This window comes from Myotis lucifugus, unplaced genomic scaffold (genome assembly GCF_000147115.1).
Source record: "Myotis lucifugus unplaced genomic scaffold, Myoluc2.0 scaffold_113, whole genome shotgun sequence".
In the NCBI taxonomy this organism is placed as follows: Eukaryota; Metazoa; Chordata; class Mammalia; order Chiroptera; family Vespertilionidae; genus Myotis; species Myotis lucifugus.
Window position 1 is genome coordinate 966,942 of NW_005871161.1, and position 20,667 is coordinate 987,608.

At 46.1% G+C, this 20,667-nt stretch overlaps 1 protein-coding gene across 3 annotated transcripts in view; it reads left to right on the forward strand.

The window, feature by feature from the left end:
- Nucleotides 1-20,667, forward strand: part of ADCY8 (adenylate cyclase 8) — a 132,125-nt gene that overhangs the window by 77,970 nt on the left and 33,488 nt on the right. For 2 of the 3 annotated variants that reach the window (XM_006093291.3, XM_006093292.3), the window contains exons 8-9: nucleotides 8,481-8,678; nucleotides 17,617-17,717. In XM_006093291.3, the coding sequence (XP_006093353.3) occupies nucleotides 8,481-8,678; nucleotides 17,617-17,717 (299 nt within the window). The remainder of the gene's footprint in view (nucleotides 1-8,480; nucleotides 8,679-17,616; nucleotides 17,718-20,667) is intronic. The other variant, XM_014459675.2, reaches the window with a different exon arrangement.

Below are 20,667 nucleotides of genomic sequence, written 5' to 3' on the forward strand. Positions count from 1 at the left end.
TGAATAAAAATTATACCTTTTTTTGTCAGATCAGCAAAAACTATATTTTCTGGTGTGCCTTAGAATTTTAGTAATGAGTTTATGTGCCATGAGATGAGAAAGGTTGAAAATCGCTGGGCTAGAGCACAGTGAGCAAGAAAGAAAGGGGTCAGAGGTGAAGTTAAAGCATGCGGAGCTTGCTCCTGCCAGCTCCACATGGGATTTCCTTTGAAGGGAAGTGATGGAAAGGCTTCCAGCAGGGCGCAGACATGACCTGATTTAGATTTTTTAAGGAATCGCTTTGGCTGTCTTGTGGAGAATGGACAAATGGCATCTTAGACTGATGACTCCCAAGAGGATACAAAGGGGAAAGCTTTTGCTACTATGACATGTATTGTGTGAGGATATTAATCCTTCTTACATGACTTTTGTAACAAGTGATATGCCAAGAACATGGAGCCACCCTTTAGCAGTGAAGCCCCTATTGGAGCGTAGGGTCTGTCCCTCATATCCTATGAGGTCCCCGCCATTGCCCCATCCATCCCTTGCACACTTATCACAATCAGACATTTGTCTATTACTCCTCCAGGCCTTTTAAAAGAATCACCTGGAGAAAAGCACACATTTGATACTTTTGTTGTATATATTAGACGTTTCTACAAAGTAGAATGCCCTTGGTTGTTACCATTATCATGAAGTTAATATGTGCACCATCAATATTTTTTTAATATTTTTATTGATTTCAGAGAAAAAGGGAGAGGGAGAGTGAGAGAGAAACATCAATGATGAGAGAGAATCATCTATCGGCTGCCTCCTGCACTGCATTCCCCACACTAGGGATCAAGCCCACAATCCAGGCATGTGCCCTGACTGGGAATCGAACCGTGACCTCCTCGTTGATAGGTCGACACTCAACCGCTGAGCCACGCCAGCTGGGCTGCACCATCAACATTGAAAACATAGTTGGAATTTCTATAGTCTACACAACCAACTAGAAAGCACATGTGCTTCTTTGCCATGAGGATAGATAGGTGTCCATGGTGTCACTAACATTAACAGAAGTAGAGAGTTTGGGGGCAGGTACCATGGCGGGTGCATTGCTCACATCCTTTCCATTTCATTTTCTTACCAACCTGATAATGTGATGTGCCTGCTTTCCAAGTGAGGGGACCATGATCATGTTCTTTTATTGAGTCATATTGATCCCTGGGGTTCGGTTTCTTTCCTTCTGTATCTGTCCCTAAAGGGTGGGATGCAAAGTGAGTGGCTGGCCCTTTCCTGTGCATACAGATGCCCATGAGAAAAAGAACTCCTAAATTACAACTTGACTTCGTCGTTCAGCTTGGGCAAGTCTCTCCTCCATGATGTTCATTCGTTCCCTCATTCATTCAGTCATCCACTTATCAACCACTATTGAGTAACTGCAATTTGTGGACACTGATCCCCGTGTCAGGGGTAGAGAGATGAAGGACAGGCAAGCTGTTGAGGAGCTCACGGAGCGGAGGTATTGCTAATAGGCCCACAGGGCCAGTGTGAGCTTGCTGTCCCAATAGCAGAAGAGTGTATGGAGGTGGAAAACTGGTCCAAGGTGATCGGGGAAGACCTTCCCAAGGAAGCCACTGTTAAGCTGAGATCTACAGACAAGTAGGGAGTTTGGGCCAAAGATGAGGGCACAAGACCCCAGGTGGAGGGGGAAAGCAAGGCGACTATCTTCACCAGGTTTCCACTGCTCAGGACCAATACACAGGCTTCTCTTTCCCCACAGAGAACTCCTACCCCTAAAAATGCCCTAAATAGCGTGCATTGGTCTTAAGGAAGAAGTTGTGTTTTCAGAGGTTAGTGCTTCTGTGATGAGCCGCCCAATATCTAATTGTCCGTGGTCAGTCTTGGTACGCAGGCGGTCACAGGCAGATTTTTCTCTGTGGGAAGTTTATTTCGAGCCATTTGAACATCAGATTTAGCTTTGATGTTCACTGGATGGGACATTTTGCAGGCTTTGGGGTAGAGAGCATGAAGAGCTTGGACATTGCCCGCCGTGAATCCGCACTCTTCCAGGAACGTGGCTTTTTCTGACAGCAAAGCCCCAGGCTGTCCTGCACCGGCTCAGAAGATAACGGCTGAGTTCCGCCAGGAAGAGTGATTACAGGGGCCTGGTTTCCACTCTCTTCAGAAAGGCAAGTGGATCTGAAGCCTTCCTGGGAGCGTTGAGTGGATTACGCAGGCAATTTGCTCTGTTAACTTGAAGTGATCATCCTTTCTTTCTCTGACACTACAGGGGTAGACGAAGGCGAAGGAAACGAAGGTAGAGATGAGTCTGTGGCTCATGTAGAATTGCTCTGTGGGGGTGGGCAATGAAGTCGGCAAGCGTATGACATGCAGCCTGTGGTCACCTGATGGCCAATAACTGCCAAAGCTCTTCTAAACCAACCGGGATTGACCGGTTGTTTGGGGAGAGAGAAAACAGTGGCCTGAGGAAGCAGAACCCATAATGAGTGCACATGTGAAGGTGAACGTATGACATTTTGAACATGTGAAGGTGATCGTATGGTACTTTAAACATGTAGAGACAGGTAGGAAGAGAAAGAGGAAAAAAGCTGCATTTATTTCTGACTTCTTTATTTCCCAGATTTAAAGAAAAAAAGAACTGGATTTGTTTTATTGATCTTGGTGCTAATTTTGCCAATGACGGGGTTAAGGATTCTTTGTTCTAAAATTTATTTAGCTGCATCAGGTTTTTCTCATCTTTTCTCCACCAAGAATACCTTTTGTTGTTTTGACCTGGTGCAGTGCACGTGTGTAAAGGGTTTTTCTTTACAGACACTAGTGCGTGTAGTGTGGCTGAATCTGTATCCCCATTTTTTAAAGTGATTTAGCACGTGAGTCACAGCCGACCATGGCTCCGGCTCTGCACTGGCAATGAGTGGTATCGCCCATGGGGACTGAATTCCAGCCGAGAGCAAAGGCACTTGGCATTTTTGCTGGCTGACCAGCCTCCGCTTTGGCTATGTTTGTATGTACTTATTTCTGCCTCACCCAGGGTCAAACAGGAAGCACAGTGGTAATTCCTCGGGCTTGGATGAACTTTCTGAAAGGTCCTCCCCTAGCTCTGGGATCTCCAGACGACTTCTGTGAATTATAGGTTATGAACCTCTAGATTTGATCGCATCTGTCCCACTCTATGACTCTTAGGTCACCTTTAATGGCCTGAAGAACCTCTCCGCACCGTGAGATGATAAGGGCTTTGTGTACATCATAGCACCATGGGGGTAGCACCCATCAGGAAAGCATATCTTGGGAGTAGGCAAACACAGGGCTGCTCTCAGGTGGTAAACTCAGATGCAAACACTGGGGATCATAAAAACCTGGAAAAGCTAAATTAATGAGGCAATTCCAACAGACGAGTGTGGGCAAATTAGGATAAGAGAAAGTAGAAGCCCCACAGACATAATAGTTTGGCCCTAATCTGAGTAATTTCTTCTCTTCCCTGTTTTGTCCTGTCATAACTGGAGACGAGTGAGAGAGGCTGGATTCTCGAAGGTCGGTAATTTGTAGCTCATTGGAACAAAATTAAGGAAAGCATCAATAACTAAATTTGAGTAGCAAATTTGTATAAGAGGAGTCTGAAAAAAACTCAGACCTACAGCCTTAAAACAAGAAACTGGAGCAATTTATCAGCAACTTACAATATACTTTGGCAGGTCCTCAGGTCATGTCATTTTGCTATCACATTGATGAGATGCCGTAGGAACTTAACTCTTATTCATATCAATTAGCCTTTGGTAAAAGTGGTTTTTCTTATATGTCATTTTGTCGCAGTTCCAAGAACCTATTGGTGGCATTAAGTGAGGACTTACTATACTTATCTCATAATCCCAAATGTAAAGAGCTACGTCAGAATCTTTAAAGAGATGAAAGTTTAGGTAATTATTACATTTCCATTTTATCCAAATTTGTTATGAACACATACATGCATGCACACACACACACACACAAACTCACAATTTCATTTTCCCCATGGCGTTGACATTTTTGAAAAATCTACGCCTTTGATGTTCTCAAGAACACTGAGTAGCTTAGGTCCTGATATATGAGCTGAATTATTCATACTGTCCCACGAGGTCATTTGTCCATGGGATAGTAGTCACTTCTCCAGCCCATGAGATTGCGGCCCAGGCACTGCAGTGCTGTGAGTATTTTGAGTCCCACCTCGCGGGTAGCCATTCATTCATGTGTCAGCCCCTCTGTGCCCAGCTCCTGAGCCACGTCCCGGGCAGGAATCCTGCCTCCATCCTTAGGATCGCCCCATCTCTCTGTTATGACACCCTAATTTTGAGATGAGATCAGTGCTGGAGTTAGCATATCTGTTGCACACATGACTTGGGATGTGATATTTTGAAAGCTAAAAATTCAGTTGGCAGCTTGCCTCCATTCACGTGGCATGAAAGTGGCCACATCTCAATGGATGTGCACGTTCTGTTTTGGACAATTCTGCACAAGTTTAACAGCTCCTTTTGATTAAAAATGGCCCAGGTGTATAATGAGTTGGGCGCAATCACATTCTAAACTGAGATTAGCATTTTCTGAGGAACGTGAAGGACATTATCAGAGTAAGGAATCCTGAAATCGCTAACAGGAAATGTCCAACGAGCTTTCCCAGGAATATGTGACCGACAATTGCTAAGTGTTTTTGACTCAGAAGACTGTGTTTCTAGAGAAGGCACCTTCAGCCTGAAATCTTACTGGGAAGAACTGATTTAAGGAATACCAAAGGTTTGGCCATCCATAAAGTGATAGGACCTGTAGGAAAAGTAGGTTTTCACTGTGTACTTAGGTAGAAGACAATTCCCAAAGAAACGTCTCTGGTCATAAACCAAATGATGAGCTTTAAGACAGTTCATGACTCCCCCCATCCCATTCCAATGAAGTGTATAAAAGGATGTCCTACCTAGAACCTCTGGTGATAATTTTCATGAGAACCCCAGACTCTCAGGCAAGACCCTATCTATGTTCAGAACTTGGCTTTGGAAGGGATGCTGGTCCTGTCTTGAGCACCTGTGAGTGAAGAAAAAATTCCTGCAATGCCTGAGTAGGACACGGATCTCCGTTAGGACCAGTCTCAGGCTGCAATGTCTTTCTTTGAAAAGACTCATAGGAGAGGTCAGCTCAGTTGCAAACTGTGATATATCCCAATGTTGAGCAATCGGACCTCCCAACTATCTGAAAGTACCAGCTAAAGTAAAGAAGAAAATGTGCATGCTTATTATTGTATAGAAATGTAATATACACTTTAGTTACACACCGAAACACGCATTTCCCATTTCCTTCCATTTCATCCATTTGTTTTTCTGATTATCTGACCAATTGCTTTAAGTTGCTCATGTGAATGAACACTCTCAACCTTTTTGAGGTCCATTTACGATTGGAATCACATTTGAAAGCTTATGCCAATTTTTAACCTGATCCCAACTTGCTCACACTGGCGTTGTAAATCTTAAAAAGCCATAATCTATCCAGAACAGCTCACTGCAGTATAACTCCAGATAGACAAATAAGACATGCTACACATTTTCTCAGCACTGCTTACAAATGAGTCACCGTGAAGACATCCGCCTGTGAATTTCAATGTCGGCAGCATTATTCCACTTAAGGTGAACACATGGTCAAATATTAGCGGCCATTACTAATGGAGGGGAGGGGGGTCACAGGCAATCTCAAACCAAGGTCACCTCCAAAGCCATTCATGCTTCGCAGCGGTGCACTGGAGGGTAAATGAAAGCTTAAGGTTACCCTTCCTGATTCTAATTTGCTTGACTTCTTGCATTGATATTGGTCTTCCCTTGAGCATACACATATGTCCTGAAGGTACGAGATACCAGAGAGATTGCTGGTCAAACAGCAGGCATAATTGTCACATGTAACTGAGAAAGCGAATGATCAGAAAAGGGACCCCTGAGCATTCGGTGCATATAATACCAGTGACATAACTGCGAGGAATAAAAATAATCGCTTGCATGAGAATTATCCACCTCAGCGTCACTGACATGTTAATGCAAGGGTTCCTTCCTGGCTCTAAACTATCCCCTGGTGGCAGTGATGAAAGAAAAAGCTTTTTCTCTCATTTGAAAGAGCCACACAGACAGACAATAGAATTCAGTGAGGGTAGGGAGCTCTGAACAGTGGAGAATTTATTGGTCTCTGCCTTTAAAAAAGAGGTCAATGGCACAGGCACCCAGGAAGCAACTCTTATTCCTAGTTTCCCAAAGGCCCCCTAGAGACCAATGTCCATCCCTGACGACTTTCACCAGTGCCCATCAAGAGGAGAACAATGAGAACAAGGCTCATTAAGTGAGTTATTCATTCAATTACATGCATTCAATGTCAAGGACACATCTTTTGTTCTGAGATTACAATATTCTTGTGGGGGGGAAAATGTACCTTTCTTTTATGAAATGGGAGTCATGCAAGAGTGCTGCAGCTGTGACCATTTATATAAATAAGTCCCAAAAATGATTTTGTAAACTCCCCTTCCCTGTGAAACTCGAAGGTCCAAGAGCAACGGAAGGCATGAGAGGCTGCTGGAGTGGACAATCAGCTCAGTTTAGTTCAAAGAAGCACAACTGTAGGAGGGTACAAATTACAGAGAGATGGAAATGCCTAACTATGAACGTGCCCAGATCTTTAGCCGATTTATGTCTGGCTGTTAGATCCCAGGTCAAACCACTTGCTGGGAGGGCATCTTGGCATCTCCAAGCCAGAATGTAGGCCCAGACAAAGGCAGCATCTTTCCCACCTCCTCTCAACACAGAACTAAATTTTGTCATTTTCTGCACCTTTGATAAAGGATTCCCACCCAAGAAGCCAATGGGAGATGCACCGCGTGGTGGAGTTCATCTCCTTCTGAGGGGCTGTTCTAATGCAGCTAATCCCAGGGGCCGAGCCCTCTGGCCCTGGGTGGATCCTGCTGTTCAATTTTCTGGAACATTGGTCCCTGTTTCCTTCTCTCCATTTAACTGTCTTTTTCCCTGTGGCAGCCTCCCTGGTACTCAGAGCTGAAACTCACTGCTCCAGTGCCCGAGGGGCATGTACTTCCCTTTCTCGTGTTGGCACCTGCCACTCTATCTGGGGCTGGAGAAGAAGGTTTCAGTGAATTCTACCAGTGATGAAGCCATGCTGGTTCCTTAGAGACCTGGAAATTAGGTGACACTGTCTGTCTCCAGGAAGGTTAAAATGAAGAGTCCGACAGCCTACAGGGAGGATCCTCTGGATGGGGCTGGAAGGTCCTTGAGGTCACAGTTCCTGACTCTGGCTCAAGTCAGAGGACGCGACCCCTGTCTCTCGGATATAGGAAGGGTCTGGGCACAAGGGCCTCCAAGGTGCTGTCAGCTCGCCCAGGCTGCCAGTCAATGAGCCCGTCACCGGACCTCAGTCTAGCCTGTGGTCTCGCGCATGGCCACGCCGAGAGGCTGGCAGAGAAAAGCAGGAATGGTGAGTACAGCCCAAGGCTGCGAGTTTTCACTGCCCCACTCTGCAGAGGCACCACATCTTCTGCCTCTTGGGGACAGAGACGAGCACCCCTGTTCGTCTAGCCTTCAGCTCCAGTTCCCCCCTTCTTGTCAAAGAAGCTGTCTTATGTTGGAGCTGTAAGTGAGCATTGCATTTGGCTACCTCCAGCCAGTTGGTCTTGTCACCTGCACTGAATTACCTACCAACAGGGGCCTCCCTGCCAAACCTGGTGTGTCTTCATAAGCTAATGCTATTTCTGCATCCACGTCGCCATACCCAGGGGCCAATGGGGTGGTCGTGCCTTTCACGCCTCCTGCTGTTCAACCCTGTGAACTTGAGAGGCTGCAAATGCTTGCATTTTTTTTTTTGGCCTAAAGGAAATTAAACACATATATCTATATGGGAATATAGATATATAATGGTTTATGGGGAAAAACATTTGTGCAGCATAAAAATCTAACAATCATTATCAAGTTCAAGGTGCAGATCTTGACACATTTGGCTGTCTGTCCACGAGGAAAGCTTAAAAAAAATGCAAGCCATGGGTCGCCACGTCTCTCCACCCCCATTAAAGGAAAGACCACACGAAAATGTGGAATCTACTTGGTTGGAGATGATCATTTCTGTGGGCTTTTCAGGTTTATTTTACTTTCTGTTATTGGTACTGGTTCTCTTTCTCTCATACCAGAGATGTGCCTGGTTAGAGAAATGGTCTTGATTAACATTTCCAAGCCGACAGCTCTCCCAAGTACCTGAACCGAAGGAATTCAGTGCACCTACTCAGAGGAGAGGGGCGCATCCCTCTTGATGTACTAACTGGCCAGGTTGTGTTTCTCTAAACCGAATGCTAACTTACCAACTTCTGTAGGTTTCACTGAATACAGCTGCATGGAATGCTATTACTGTTTGCAATGCAACCTGATTTAAAAACATTGCATTTCTCTTTAATCCAAAGGGGACTAGCAGGTTTATTGTGTTTGCATGTGCTTTCCCCCTAGACTCTGGCTGCCCTAACAAGAAATTCAATAAATCTACTTCCAAACCATCTTGCACAAGCTTTGCATGTCCAGTCGGGGCCTGAGGAAATTAACAAGCGAATAGAACATACCATCGACTTGCGGAGTGGCGATAAATTGAGAAGAGAGCATATCAAGCCATTCTCACTGATGTTTAAAGACTCCAGCCTGGAGCACAAGGTAGAGCTGGGTCTGCACAGCGGCTCTTTTTCTGAAGTCAATTGTCATAAATGTTCGTGGGGCCAGAGAGAGGGCCAGGGGCTGCGGTGTCAGTCGGTGTGTCTGTGGTTTGTCTGTCTGGTTTGGTTTGGTGCTGTCTTTTCTTTTTCTGTTTGAAAAGCATGAGTAGACTGAAGGCCATGAAAGGAGATGCTATTTAGATAAAGAAGGAAAAGATAAGGGGAGGAACAAGGAGCCCTCACCCCCGGGAGCCTCACAGGCCTGCCTTTCACTTTGACGTCATTAGCCCACATGCCTCTGCTTTTAGGTTAATTCTCAGGAGTAGCAACCACTGTAACATAATACATGCAGGCACCGAATAACTTCATGCAAGCATTGCTGTCTTTCTTAGATTGTAGGGGACACGCATTCTCCCGGTTGTCTGCTGGTCCCCTGATGTAGACATAATAGAAAGAAGATGAGCTGTGGATTCAGAGTTGGGTTTGAATGCCACCTCTGCTACTTCTTTGCTCTGTGGCCTTTGAAAAGTGGGGTAGCTCTCTGGGCATGAGCTGTACAGTGGGATAATGAACGTGCCTCCCTCACAGGTTAGTATGGAAGGTTCCAAGCAATGCCTTGAGTAGGTGAAGTGTCCAAAAATGGCAGCCATCACCACATTGATGGTGACTTCCTCTGATGCCCTTTTCTCTCCCAGCTCTAAACTGTAAAGAGCTGTGGGGAGGTGGGTACGGTCCCTGCTTAACTGGGCTGCTCCCTGCCCTGACGGAAGCTGGCAGACCTTCCTTGACTGAGCACAGGAGGTCTGGTGTCTGTAGGAGCCTCTGGCAAGAACAGCAGGAATTTGCAAGCAAACTTCAGGATTTTGATGTGACCCTCTGCAAAGCTCCAGGGAGCAATCTTTGGTGAGTTAGCCCAGCTTCCTGGGTGACTCTGCATTCCTCAGTGTGAGGAATGCACACTTCCGTGCCCATACACCATTCCCAGTGAGTGTCTGACAACCACCTAAGGCTGCAAACTCCAAAATAAATATCTTCACCTGCCGTTCGCAATGTGAAATGTATTGTGTCTGTATGCCAACAAAACCAAAGGAGAGGGAACATTTTGCTTTACTCTACCTCCCCTCTGCCAAATGCCAGGTGGGCTTTTCTGATTTGTAATATAATTGGGGGCTTAAGGTCCAAATTAACTGCATTTTCTTCCCCGGTTGCTGCATTGAAGGAGCTAGGAAGAGCAGGGTGGTCTTGCGAAGAATCTTCTCAATTAGTCCATGTAAATGCCGGTGTCCAGAGCTGCACCAAACCCTTGTATTCATCCTTGGTAAAGATGTACTTGATTCACTAATGACCTGACCTCTGCAAACAGAATTTCTATTTCTAATTTTTTTATTAAATAGCGTCCACATCTCATCTGCAGGGACCTAGTGCTGGAGCAGGAACGGACCTGGGAGGCACAGGGTGTCTGAGGGTGACTTCTGTGATAGGGGAGGTTCTTCCAGGAGAAGCAAAGAGCAGGAATGCCCCACCACAGTCCAGCCTTGTGCCATGTAGCGTGTGGTCTGCATTGCATGGGGTCCCTAGGGTAAGGGCAATGGGGCACATCAGAAAATGTTCATCCCCCCATCTCACAGAGACACCCCTCACTGACACTTGCTCGGGGACCCTCTCTAAGGGCTGCATTACGGCTGAGAGAGGATATATATTAAGTAACAATCATTGGGTGTTTCCCAAATGCCATATACTCGTCTAAGCTGTTTGCACAAATAGAACAACAATGAAGAGCATAGAGTAAATGTTACTATGAGCCTCATTTTCTACTTGATGAACTAGAGAGACAGGGAAACGACCAAGAAATGCCCAAACTCGAACTGTCAGTACAGAGGCTGTGACCTAAGGCCACAGTGACCCCCAAAACCAGTGTCTTGTCTCTCCCTGGAGCCCCGGGGACTTGCCCTCCCAGGCCCTTGTATAAGAAGACATTCCTGTGTTATCTTCATCCTCTCCTCTTAGAACCTTGGATGGGGTGCGAGGCCTGGAGCAGGGGTTGGAGGGCAAGATTGAATAGGAAAGTGTCCTAGGGCCTTAACAAAACAGAGCAGGCCTTTCAAATCCACAGGATTCTGCATCTTGTGTTTATATATGTCAGTTTACTGCATCCTCAGAAAAACATTACTATCCCACTTACAAAAGAGAAAACGAGCCTTAGAGGTCAAGTAGAGGTCACAGACCTCAGAACCCCACTGCCATACTTAATGGACTCTGAGCTGCCACCACCTCGGAGCTGTCCCATCTACTATACGGCACGGAGAAAGATAAATCGCCCAGCATGGGGAGTTGGGTGATTTATCCCCGCCCCACCCACCCACCCACAGTAAACTGGGCTTATACCTCCAGGGTAAGGATGGACAGGAAAAAACCTACCCAGCAGACAAAGAAAGTGGGGAAACCCACATTCCTATACCCTAGAATTGGTTAGATGGGAAAAAAAAGAGCCCTCCAAGAAGTTAAAGTCCAAAAGGCAATCCGCATAGGTTTGCTGCCTGAGTTCACACTCTGAATGTGGTCTTAAAAAGCACCTCAGGCAGAGAATGTATATTTAAAGCAGTCCCTGGTTGACACTGCCCCCTGCTGACCAGCGGGAGCAATCGCAGACCTCCCTGGAAGAACTCAGAGATTTTAAGACCCCATTGATGACAGTAAGACGCAATCTGATTTCAAAGAAGCTAAAATGTGAGGGTGGGTTGAGTATCTTAGAGTTGGTGAAATGTATACAGTATTTGTGACACCAAAACCTTTAACCACTGCTCTATCCTGCTTTTGGGGAGCACGTTTGCACTATAAAAGCGTTTTCTGAAAGGAGAAGTGGAAATGGCAATGACCTCACCCTGGGGAGGTTTGTGGGGAACAAAAGGCTTGACTGTTTCAACAATGAAAGGTGTGTAACTAAAGGATATATAACTTTATTGTCTCAACAGTAAAGGGATATGTAACTAATAAAACTCTCCAGCTTTATTAGCGAGTTGTCATTCAGACCTTTCCTGACCACGTGCAACTGGCACACGTACCAGCAGCGTGTGCAGCAGGCCTTTCGTGTACCCCCAGCGCTGCTTAAACACTTGTTGGATGAATGGAGACTGACATCAGGGAGACTATTCGAGGAGACTGCCTCGCCCTGTAGCTGATCTCAGGATGTCATTTTAGAGAACTCTAAGCCAAAGCACACAGGTCAGTTTTGAGCTGATTCTAAGAAGCGGTGCCTCAGGAGAGAAGAGTATAAAGTTCCACATATTCCCTGCTGTGTCATTTCAAAGTCACACACTCACACATACATACATATATACACATGCAGCATCTTCCTGTCATGTTTTAAAATTATTATTGAGGTTGATGTCTTTCTGTATATGTTTTTTTAATATAGTTTTTAAATATGTTTTTATTGATTTCAGAGAGAGGAAGGGAGAGAGATAGAAGCATCAACGATGACAAAGAATCATCAATTGACTGCCTCTGTACACGCCCTACTGGGGATTGAGCCTGCAACAAATATTGTATTTGTTCCCGTTGTTTTTTTACTTCAAAATAAGATATGTGCAGTGTGCATAGGAATTTGTTCATAGTTTTTTTTAAACTATAGCCGGCCCTCCAACCGTCTGAGGGACAGTGAACTGGCCCCCTGTTTAAAAAGTTTGAGGACCCCTGACTTAGAAGAAGGTGATGTTTCTCAGTCTCTGCTCCTTATTTCTCTTCTAGGACAAGGCTCTGAATGAAGCTTAGGATGAGGAAGACGATTAATTATTACTTAAAACCAACCCCAAACCTTTAGTGCCTTAAGAGAGCTTACTATCATAGAAACACGTATTTGGAGTGACTTCATTCAACTTAGTGTTGAATTCTGTTGTCCTGAGTCCCTGGCCACCTTTCTCTGTCCTGGGCTGCACGTTAGGACTTGGACTGGTCACTTCCTCCTGCCCTCTGAGGAACACGGGACTAGCTGTCACTCCCATGGCCTCCCAGGGCTTGGGGATCGGACCAGTCAAGGAAGGAAGAGCTCCTCCTGCCAAGGATGGGAGGTTTGGGGGAGGGGGAGCTGGAAGAGTGGTGGGTTGGAAGCTTTATAAAGTTCTGCTCGGGATTCTCCTATGTCAGTCAACCATCCTTCCATTCCCCCAACACACACACACACACACACACACACACACACACACACACTACCACCCCACCCCCAAGGCAGAGCATAGCATAAGGAAATATACTGCCATTAAGGGTCTTCTTTTATCCCTGGGGTGAGATCCTTCCAGCCTCACACTTCTGGGGCTCTCCATCTTATACATGTTAATGTGTTTCTTTGTGAGTCTACCAAACATGAGGAAATCCACGTTTGTGCAAAAGCGAGGTTACGCAGAAAGAAGTATGCCATGAGAGATTTCCTCAGGCACACCTGTCACTCATAGAACCGCTCTGGTAACGACTCTGGCTAGACACTAGACACTAAGCTAGGGAAGACAGTCTATTTCAAAATACGAATTATTCCTCTGCATTTTTATTGCAATTATGCCTTTTACCCAAATGGTCCAATTTAAGGAGGTTCTAGCCATTGCCACACTGCGGTAATGCATGAATTCACAATAGAATGAGGTTAACTTCCCTCATTTACTCATGAAAAATGAGCGGATTGTCCCTGTTGAGATTCTTCTTTAATTTAACAAACATATTAATTTATGCTAATGAAAGACATGCTAGGAAATTATCTCTAGCAAACTAGATTTATCCAAAGATGAAATGGGTTCTCAAGTGAGCGGTTGATTTCCCCTATCATTGGAAATCTGCAGGCAGGAGCTAACGGCTCATTTCTGTGAGATTTTACTGAGTGAAATGGCATTAAGAAGGGTTAGACCAAGGCAACAAATACAATCCACTCCACCCATAAAATTCTGTAAGCTCACATGCACACTTGGACAAAAGTATGGCTGCAGGTGGCACCATTAACGAGATAACTGCTTTGGCTAGAAGCAACCCTACATCTTGTGGAGTTGTAAGTACTCTTTATCTCCTAGGCCTGTGGTCAGCAAACCACGGCTCGCGAGCCACATGCGGCTCTTTGGCACCTTCAGTGTGGCTCTTCCACAAAATACCGGCTCTTCCACAAAATACCGACTTCTGCGCATGGGCCACAAAGTTTCAATCGCACTGTACTTGCGCGCCCACATGTGGTATTCTGTGGAAGAGCCACACTGAAGGGGCCAAAGAGCCGCATGTGGCTCTCGAGCCACGGTTTGCCGACCACGGTCCTAAGCAAAGGGGAGAGCCTAGGCATGGAGGGTGATTTTCCTCCCACACACCTACGAAGATTTCCTGGGCTGTCTTAGACACAGAAGCACAGAAGACTAGAAACTCTGTCCATCACCTCTGTAGGTTGGCTCCCCTGGCCATTCCTCTGTGGGTAAAGAATCCAGACGGGCTTTTCCTTGTGTGATCAAACCTGTGTTCCTGGCTTCCTTGTGACAGATCCATGAGCCCATAGATCCTCAAGGCTCTGATGTCATCTCTGAAGATGCCTTCTAAGAGCATCCATGGCCAACATCCCCAACATCCCCTCTTACTTCCTTGGAAGGGAACCCTATTGTCAATCTGATCAAGTCAGGAACTTTCATAAACCACATCACTGAAATATGTCACGATACACTATTGTGTGCCCAGTGAAGAAAATGACCTGTCCTTGAAAATAGCAAGATAGCAGCAGGTGGAGCAGCCAAGGAGACCTCAGGCTGGGGAACAAACTCTCAGGATTCCCTACTTATAATCTGTAAAGTCCTGGTTGAGTTACTGAATTGTCCTAACCCTCAATTTCATTATCTGCAAATGGGCATATGATAAATAGGATCTCCCTCAAAGTGTTGTCATAATTAAATGAGATCATCCATGTAAAGCATGTAGCATAGTGCCTCCTTGCAGTGGGTGCATAATGTATGAATAAACAATAGAACAGAGGTTAAATTCCCTAATTATCAATCGTTATCACTCAAACTTTTCATATTACATTTTGGCCAGTTCCTGAAAACCCTACAGATTCTAAAATAATAATCAAATTCTAATCTACGCTCTCAAAGGAAGCCGTTGTAATTGATGCCAAGTGCCATGCGCTTTTAATTGGTCTGAACCCCATTTACAACTGGCTCAGGTACTGCTCACAGGGAGACACTGACGGGAAATCTGGAGACAAAGTAAGTCTTCCCACTTTGTCTTCCCCAGCTTGCCATGGGAAGAAAATGAAAAACGTAAGATCTGATGCAACTGTAGATTGGACGCATGATCATGTAACATTTTGAAAGTCATCAGTAAGAAAAATTTAAAGGAGTCAGAGACTCAGGCATGGTATCTATAAGGACCTCTCATGGGGAGAATGGGCCAATAATGGAAAGAACGCTTTGCAAAGGAGTGAGCTCTCAGGCACTGGGAGTGTTCAAGTTGAGGGTGTTCCAAGCCCTAGGACATCCTGCCCCAGCTCAGAGAAGAGAAGCCCACTTCCTCCACCAAAGCAGAGAAGGTCACCTGGCGATATCAGTAGGCATTTGAGTCCATATCAGGGGTGTTATGGAAAGGATTCCTGAAGGCAGAGGCCCATTACAACTCCAAGATGCTGTGACAGTGATAGTAATGAGTTAATGACAATGACAATGATGATGATGATAATGGTGAAGATGAAGAAAAGGAGGAAGAGAGGGATTAAGTACACTAAAAAGTATTGTTTTAAAATTTTCAAGATCAAATCTATATAGCCAAACCAGTTTGAAATTAATCAGTCAGCCAACAAAGAATAATTCCATCTTGTGCAATTCGTTGTTAAGAGGAATTGAGACATGTATCTTCCTTTGAATTAACTGCTCTGTGGCTAACTCCTTTATTTTCAAGCTGGTGTGTGTGGGTCTCTATGATTGTGCCCCTTTCATTGAAAGCACTTCTGCGATTATTAGTAGCATGGGTTTTCTATGGCGTTGCCAGGAGTCACGATGGCTTACAGTGATTCTTCGGAGCATGTCCTGGTTCTCTCTGGATACCAAGCAAGCTATCCGAACATGGACAGAGACCTGAGGTCTGGGGAGTGAAAAAGCACTGCCCAGCCCCCTCTGAGCAGTGAGCTCCATGGAGCTCACCAGCTGCAGGCCACTGCCCTCCCTGACAGTGACAATGAGCAGCAAGTTTGATCTGAAACCCAGACCACACCAAGAAGCAGGCAAGAGAACAAAAATCATGTAACTGTGGGCTATGACTACCGTACCACCAAGAGGTATGACCACCAAGAGAAGGTGATGGTCACCTCTCTGTTGGGGACAGAGACTGAGCTCACAACAGTGAGAGCTCGATGTCCTGGCTTCCTTCATAAAGCAACTCTGTGAAATTCAAATCAGGGGTTACAAGGTTCTAAAGCCAGGCTTAGCTTCCTGTCCCCTCCCTCTGCTGTCCCCCCTCCCCCGCTGAACATGATCTGTATGCTGTGTGATCCATGGCAAGTTACTAGACCTCTCTGGCATGAAGGTACTAGTAAAAGGAGAAGCTTGGTTTAGGCCAATTCCAAGGTCTTTTTCTGTTTTAAAAATTCCTTTCCACCCTAACCAGTTTGGCTCAGTGGATAGAGTGTCGGCCTGTGGACTGAAGGGTCCCAGGCTCAATTCTGGTCAAGGGCATGTACCTTGGTTTCGGGAACATCCCCAGTAGGGGGGGTGTGCAAGAGGCAGCTGATCGATGTTTCTAACTCTCTATCCCTCTCCCTTCCTCTCTGTAAAAAAATCAATAAAATATATATTTTTTAAAAACAACAACAAAAACTCCTTTCCTCTCTCTGAGGGGACTGGATTATTCTTCCATTTAATGACTCCAAGGTGAATCTGGAAACCAGGCAGGACTCGGCCATTGAGCGCCGACCTTCCGGAAGCTTTTACAGCTGGGTAATGAGATTACTGAGTTCTCTGGATAATAAAAATCAAGTCAGCGCCGTTCCCCGGGGCTGCCTGCAGCAGACACAGAGGGCATCCAGCTTACAGGTCCATCAGTCTTGGTTTCTCTCGCGTGAAATGAAAGGGCTGCCCTTTTTCCATTTAAATGTAGGTTAATTTTATAAAAATGGATCCTCAATGAAATTTTTTTAACAAAAGAAAAAAAAATGACAAAAAAGTTATAAGCCAAAATGTTAGTAAGTGCTATTTCTGGGGTACTGACAGGATAAGTATTTTTGTGCATATGTTTTTCTATATTTTCCAATACTGGTTAATTGTATAATTACTCTGCAATCAAGAAAAAAAAGTTACTTTTAGAAAGAAATCAATAAACTATCAAAGCTACTATTGAAAAAAAATTTTTTTAAATAAGGAAGTTGCAAAGGATTGAAAAAAATAAAGGGCTGTCTTTGCTGGGGGTCTCTGAGGCTACTTTCTGTTCTAAGAGCCTGTGGATTTATTTTATGAAATAGTTTTATGAAAAATGAGGCAGAAAGACTCTCTCTGGGTAACACATCTCCCCTGTGTCCCCAAACCAAACAAGAAATCGAGCAAGATCCTTAAGGGACTTAAGTTTGCTCATGAAGAAAGTCAGTGTGAATTTGATTTGCTAAATATATGGGTGTGTGCTCTTCTGTTTTGTTAAAATGATGCTGGTTCGGTGGGAGAAGAAAGGGATGAGCTCAAGCCAAGTCCCCCTCCCAGGCCCTGTGCCTCGGAAGGAATTTATTCCTCCTGGGCTCTCAGGGAGAGGCTGGGGGGAGGGGGGAGACAATCCTCCGTGAAGGGTTTCCTAAGAGATGGATTCCTCTTAATTTTTTTTTTAAATCTTTATTTGCTTTGTCTCTTCTTGCTGCTTCCCCCGCCCCAAATCTAAACACTGGTGAAACTGAACTCTTGCAAACACCCAACTGTGCTAGAAAGTAATTTCTTCTTCTTTTTTAATCACAGTATTCTCAAATGAGGGACGAAGTGTTCAAGTCAAACTTGGTGTGTGCGTTCATCGTTCTTCTGTTTATCACGGCAATACAGAGCTTGCTTCCTTCTTCAAGGTAAATGCACAAGGACACGGTGGGCAGAGGAGAGCTCTTCGCGAGCGAGCCGATGGTCCCTGGCCTGGGCCAGCCAGCCGACCTTTGCAAGGGGTCAGAATTTAAAATACCGGGAACCAGGACGCATGGGTGGCAATATCAGTGTCTCTTCTGTGGTCTTCCTTTGCTTATAAGCTCATCCTTCTGCCAAGGCCAGAGGCCTTCCCCCAATCTTAACAAACACAAGGACCAAAATCCAAGTAGACCTCCCTCTTATGTGACATCACCCATGAAGGCGGCAAGTGAGTATAACAGCTCGATCGGTTTTCTCATCTATAAAAGGGGAATAACAGTGCCAACGGCCCAGGGTTGATGTCCGAGCTTAATGAGCCATTTGATCAATTCTGGCCCCATTCCCCCTTCTGGGCCCTAGTTTCCATCCATTGAAGTGGCTAAGAATGCCTTCCTCACAGGGTTGCTAATAGGATCAAGGGAGCCTTGGCCTCCTAGGCTCTTTGCAGGTTCTAAAGGGTGTGCGAATGTCACGGATCAGTTCCACCTGGGTCTCTGTTTCCCACTGCACCACAACAGCTATAGGATGTCCACTCATCCCCACCCATGCCTGCCTCCCCAGCAAACATCCAATTGTGATACTAACCCAGGCCTGTTTACAGACAGACTGCAGAGAGCAATTAGAGCACAGTGTCGAGGAAGGATTTGGACAGAGCTGTTTGCACATCCCTTGTCATTCCTTTTCAGACTCAGTTTCAGAAATGAAAGGTTTCCTCCAGAGGCATTTAACATGCAATGCTAGTGCCTCGAGTAGGAAGCCTGTATTGTCACTAATTTTCTTCCCATAGATCCTGAAACCGCCTTTGGTTTCCTGAATTTCACCATGAACAGAGACACAGAATAACCTTTCTTTGAGTTCTTATGCGCAAACCATTTCACTGCTTTAGCAGCTGAACCTCCTTTAAGAGGTGAGCTTAAAAAACCCCAGTTTTGCACCTTGAAAACTTATACTCAGAAGAGTGAGTTACCTTGCCTAAGGCTTAGCTCTTGCTGCGGGACCATATACCTGCCTCTCACCTCCTATCTTAGTCGGTTCAGGCTGTTATTTTAAAAAATGCCACAGACTGGGCAGCTTATAAACACTAGAAATTTGTCTCTCACAGTCTGGAGGCTGGAAGTCCAAGGTCAAGTGCTGTGCTGGCTGATCCAGTGTCTGGTGAGGTCTCTCTTCCTGGTTTATACAGAGCTATCTGCATCTTCCACACGCTCCTGGCAGAAGGGACGAGGGAGCTCTCCTTTTAAGGGCACTAACCCCATTGCTGAGGGCTCCACCTTCATGACCTCATCACCTCTCAAAGGCCTCAACTTAAACACCATCACATTGGGCTACAGGATTCAACATACCAACTTTGGGGAACACAGACATTCAGTCCGTAGCACCTCCCTTTCCTTTATTCAGCAAGCCCAGCAGGAAGTGCTGATCGCTTACAACTCTGTTAGGGACTCACTCAGGTGGTTCTCTAGGCAAATACAGCGCACAGCCCTCCAGTACACCTGACACCCCACCAAAGTATACACGAAAGCACAATAGCTACGTGGGCAACAAAGCATCCGCTTCATAAAGTTCCAAGACAGCGCTGGCTTTGCTGAAGCAGAGCGATGGTAAAAGCTGGAACACAGAATGCGGTTACAATCAGGAGAGGAGAGCACGTGGTGTTTGCTCCGAGTCTCTCAGCTCGATCTCTGCCTCTCCATTCTCCCCTCCAACTCCAGTGTGGGGTCTCCCTGCTGTGATGGTGGGAAAGGTCAATGCAAGGCACCTCCGCCCACCCACCCCAATGCCAACGAATGAAGGGGATGGGACTTCCTGGGGCGACCTGAGCTCCCTGCCTGGGGAGAGATGGCAAAGAGAAGAGATAACCAGACTTCCTCCCACAGGGGAGGTCAAGGCTGTGGCTTCCGGTCCCTCCCAGTGGGTCTAGGTCACAGTGGTCGGCAAACTGCGGCTCGAGAGCCACATGCGGCTCTTTGGCCCCTTGAGTGTGGCTCTTCCTAAGCCTCAGGAGTACCCTAATTAAGTTAATAACAATGTACCTACTAGATAGTTTAAGTTTAAAAAATTTGGCTCTCAAAAGAAATTTCAATCCTTGTACTGTTGATATTTGGCTCTGTTGACTAATGAGTTTGCCGACCATTGGTCTAGGAGGAGGAGGGGACATGCGTCTGAATTCGCAGGCACACTGACATTTCACAGCAACCTTGTCTTTCAGGAGGAAGGAGGAGGCAGCAGGGGGGTAGCCAGAGGGGCAGCAGGGTGGGTGGAACTCTTCCCCTGAGGGCTGGGGAGGGGAGGAACAGCGTGGGCTCCCCACTGGAAGCTCCGTCAGTGAGTGTTTATTGAGCACCGTCCATGTTCTCAGCCCTCTGCCAGGGGTCGGGGAAGAATCCAGAGAAAAGCTAAAGCTTAGAGGCCGCGCAGGCGTTCCCCCAGGAGAGGGAGCCCCTGCGCCCTGGGGGAAAGGGCCTGGGCTTCACTGTTGCCTATGGATGGGAAGGGGGGTGCAGAGAGATGAGAGACAGAGAGGAAAGGCAGCCCACAGAGACTTCATATGCTGGCAGCTGGAGGCCACAGAACTGGGCAGCTCTCTAACCACCTTTGCCTGGTTGGCTTAACACAAGATGTTCATATTCTCCGTGGCTGCCTCACATGATGAGACACAATAGCCTTGGACGTCCTCTCTCCTGGGACGGCCTGACACAGCGATCCGCCGGCTTTCTCCTTCATCGCCGCCCCCTGGGGCCCAGGACGAATGGTGTGTTACCAGCGGGTTTGGGGGGAATTTCCCATCTGCCTGGAGCCCTCTGGGAACCCACTGCCGCACAGACCTTCCATTCTTACCTAAAACTCCTGCAGATTCCCTGCCAGGGTAGTCCAAATATCAAAACGGTGCCGTATTTT